This window comes from Gopherus evgoodei, chromosome 21, assembly GCF_007399415.2.
Source record: "Gopherus evgoodei ecotype Sinaloan lineage chromosome 21, rGopEvg1_v1.p, whole genome shotgun sequence".
NCBI lineage: Eukaryota > Metazoa > Chordata > Testudines > Testudinidae > Gopherus > Gopherus evgoodei.
Window position 1 is genome coordinate 12,335,346 of NC_044342.1, and position 2,478 is coordinate 12,337,823.

Genomic DNA, 2,478 nt, shown 5'->3' on the forward strand with positions numbered 1-2,478 from the left:
GACTCACCCCTGTGGCGCCTCCTGCTGGTCTCTCAGGGAATTAGCTCATTTTCCAGCCAAGAGCGCCCTCTGCAGGCTGGTGATCTGCTGCCTCTTGGTCCCCATGTCCCTCTAGGACCCGGTGCCCCTTTATCTGGAGTGCTGCCCCCTGGCAGTACCCCTTTCTCTTTGAGTCGCCCCTCCCTGGGAAACCCCCACCCATTATCCCCACCTCACCTCAGTATATGGCTACTGCCAGTCATTGTCTAGCCCCCATGCCCTGGGGCAGACTGCAGTATAATCCATTCATCACCGGTAAGGTTGGTTTTGGACCTGCTGCCTGGACCTACCCTTGGGTTGCCTTCTGCAACCTCCAGTACCTGTTAGCCCAATGCTAGGCCGCAGCCTGGGGCTTTCCAGGCTGGAGCTCCCCAGCTCCTCTGCCTCTCCTCAGCCCTGCTCCAGTCAGGGACCCTGTCTGTAGCTCCCTGCAGCCAGGTCCTTCTCCCTCTACAGCCAGAGGGAGACCGACTGGGCTCCTGGCTCACTGCCTCTTATAAGGGACAGGTGGGCCTGATTGGGGCTTGGCCACAGCTGAGCCTACCTTCCCTAATCAGCCCAGGCTTCTTGCCCCAGCTACAGCCCTCTCCTGGGCTGTTTTCCACCCCGAAGGGCAGGAGCAGGTAATCACCCCACTACATGTGTGGACTCCCATTCATCCTGTCAATTTATCTCATGGGGTTAACTTTCAATCCTTTCCTTCTCACTCGCAGGCCCAATGGATCCTGCTCGGAGGACCCCCGTGAATCAGTCTTCAGCGGCAATCACCGAGGTTGTCCTTCTTGGTTTCTCCAGCCTCGGCCAGCTGCAGCTGCCCCTCTTCCTCTTCTTCCTCGTGATGTACGTGCTGACACTGCTGGGGAATGCTTTGGTTATCATCATGATCAGGCTGGACCGCCGCCTCCACACACCCATGTACTACTTCCTCAGCCACCTCTCGCTGCTGGAGCTGCTCATCACCACCACTGTCACACCCACGATGCTCCTTCTCCTCCTCTCCCAGCGCAAGACCATCTCCTTCTTGGCCTGTGCCCTCCAGGGCTACGTCTACTTCCTGGCGGGCTCAGCTGAAGTTCTTCTGCTGGCCGCTATGTCCGTGGACCGCTACGTGGCCATCTGCAACCCACTGCGCTACACAGCCATCATGAGCAGCCGGGTCTGCCTCAGCCTGGTGTTGTCCTGCTGGACGAGCAGCTTCCTCTTCATCTCAACTTCCATGGTGCTCAAGGCCAGGCTACCCTTCTGCGGGCCCAACGCCATCGACCACTTCTTCTGCGACAGTGCCCCTTTGCTGCAGCTGATCTGCGCTGACACTAACTTCCTCTGGGCCCTGGACTTGGCCATCTCATCCTTCCTCCTCCTCAGCTCTGTCTCTGTGACAACGGCGTCCTATCTCTGCATTGTCGCCACGGTGATGAGGATGCCCTCAGTCCAGGGCAGGCAAAAGGCCTTCAGCACCTGCACCTCCCATATCATGGTGGCCTCGCTCTACTACGGCAGCTCCATCTTCATCTACGTTAAGCCGACTGACAATTCCTCTGCGGGCTTCAACAAGGCAGCCACGGTGCTGAACACGGTGGTGACGCCCCTGCTCAACCCTGTCATCTACAGCTTCAGGAACAAGGCGGTGAAGGAAGTGCTGAGGGATGGGATGGGCCGGATGGGCGTGGCTCTCCCAAAGAGTGCTTGAAAGCCAGGCTCCCCACCACTCGGTGCACCGGGATGGACTCGTTCCCGGCATCCCTCATGCAGAGATACATGGGACTGAGAGTGGAGAGGAAACCAGAAGACATTATGGGAGTTGGCTGACAATGCAAGAGCATCGAGAAGGAGGATGTGGGCCTTCCTTGAGACGTACAGCTTTGCCATGGGAAGGCAGGAAGAAAGAAACAATAGGAAGAGAAGAGAAGAGAAGAGAAGAGAAGAGAAGAGAGAACTGTCTAGTGTCCTCTAGTGGATTAGATCTAGGGGGACTGGGAGTTTTCATGGGACTCTAAGGCAATTGGGTGCTCAAATCCCATTGAAAGACAATGGGAATTGGGAGCGTTAGATGCTTGGAGCAGCTAGACACCTAATTTCCTTTGAAAGTCAATGGAAATTGGTCACTGAACTCCCTTAGGCCCTCTTGGAAGTATTCCAGCTTTGGAAACTAGTTGGTGGCTTGTAGAAGGCCACAATTTAGCTTTATATGGCTCCACATCTCAGTCCCGGGTCCATTTACCCAGGACCATACCCCAGCTCGTCCTCACACCTAGCAACTGAAGATCAAATAAAGACTCTCCTTGTTCCATTCCCAGGCTCTGAGCCACAGGGAATGTAAGAGGGAGAAGACACTGTCATTCGGTATGTCACTATTCCTGGCTCTTTCCCTTGACATCAGCCATGGTGATTAAGGTGATTCTGCCTCTCTGCTATTATTTTACTAATGTTTTTGTATGG

The 2,478-nt window shown here is 55.4% G+C and overlaps 1 protein-coding gene across 1 annotated transcript; it reads left to right on the plus strand.

Moving 5' to 3' along the window:
- Window positions 1-757: 757 nt before the first annotated feature.
- On the plus strand, window positions 758-2,206 carry LOC115638069 (olfactory receptor 6M1-like). The gene is made up of 2 exons (XM_030539659.1): window positions 758-1,675; window positions 2,159-2,206. The coding sequence occupies exons 1-2, from the start codon at window positions 758-760 to the stop codon at window positions 2,204-2,206; spliced, it is 966 nt and encodes a 321-aa protein (XP_030395519.1).
- The last annotated feature ends 272 nt before the right edge of the window (window positions 2,207-2,478 follow it).

Coding starts and splice junctions, on each gene's coding strand:
- LOC115638069 (XM_030539659.1), top strand. CDS start 758: ATGGATCCTGCTCGGAGGACCCCCGTGAATCAGTCTTCAGCGGCAATC. Junction 1,676..2,158: donor GGAACAAGGCGGTGAAGGAA/GTGCTGAGGGAT, acceptor GAACTCCCTTAG/GCCCTCTTGGAAGTATTCCA.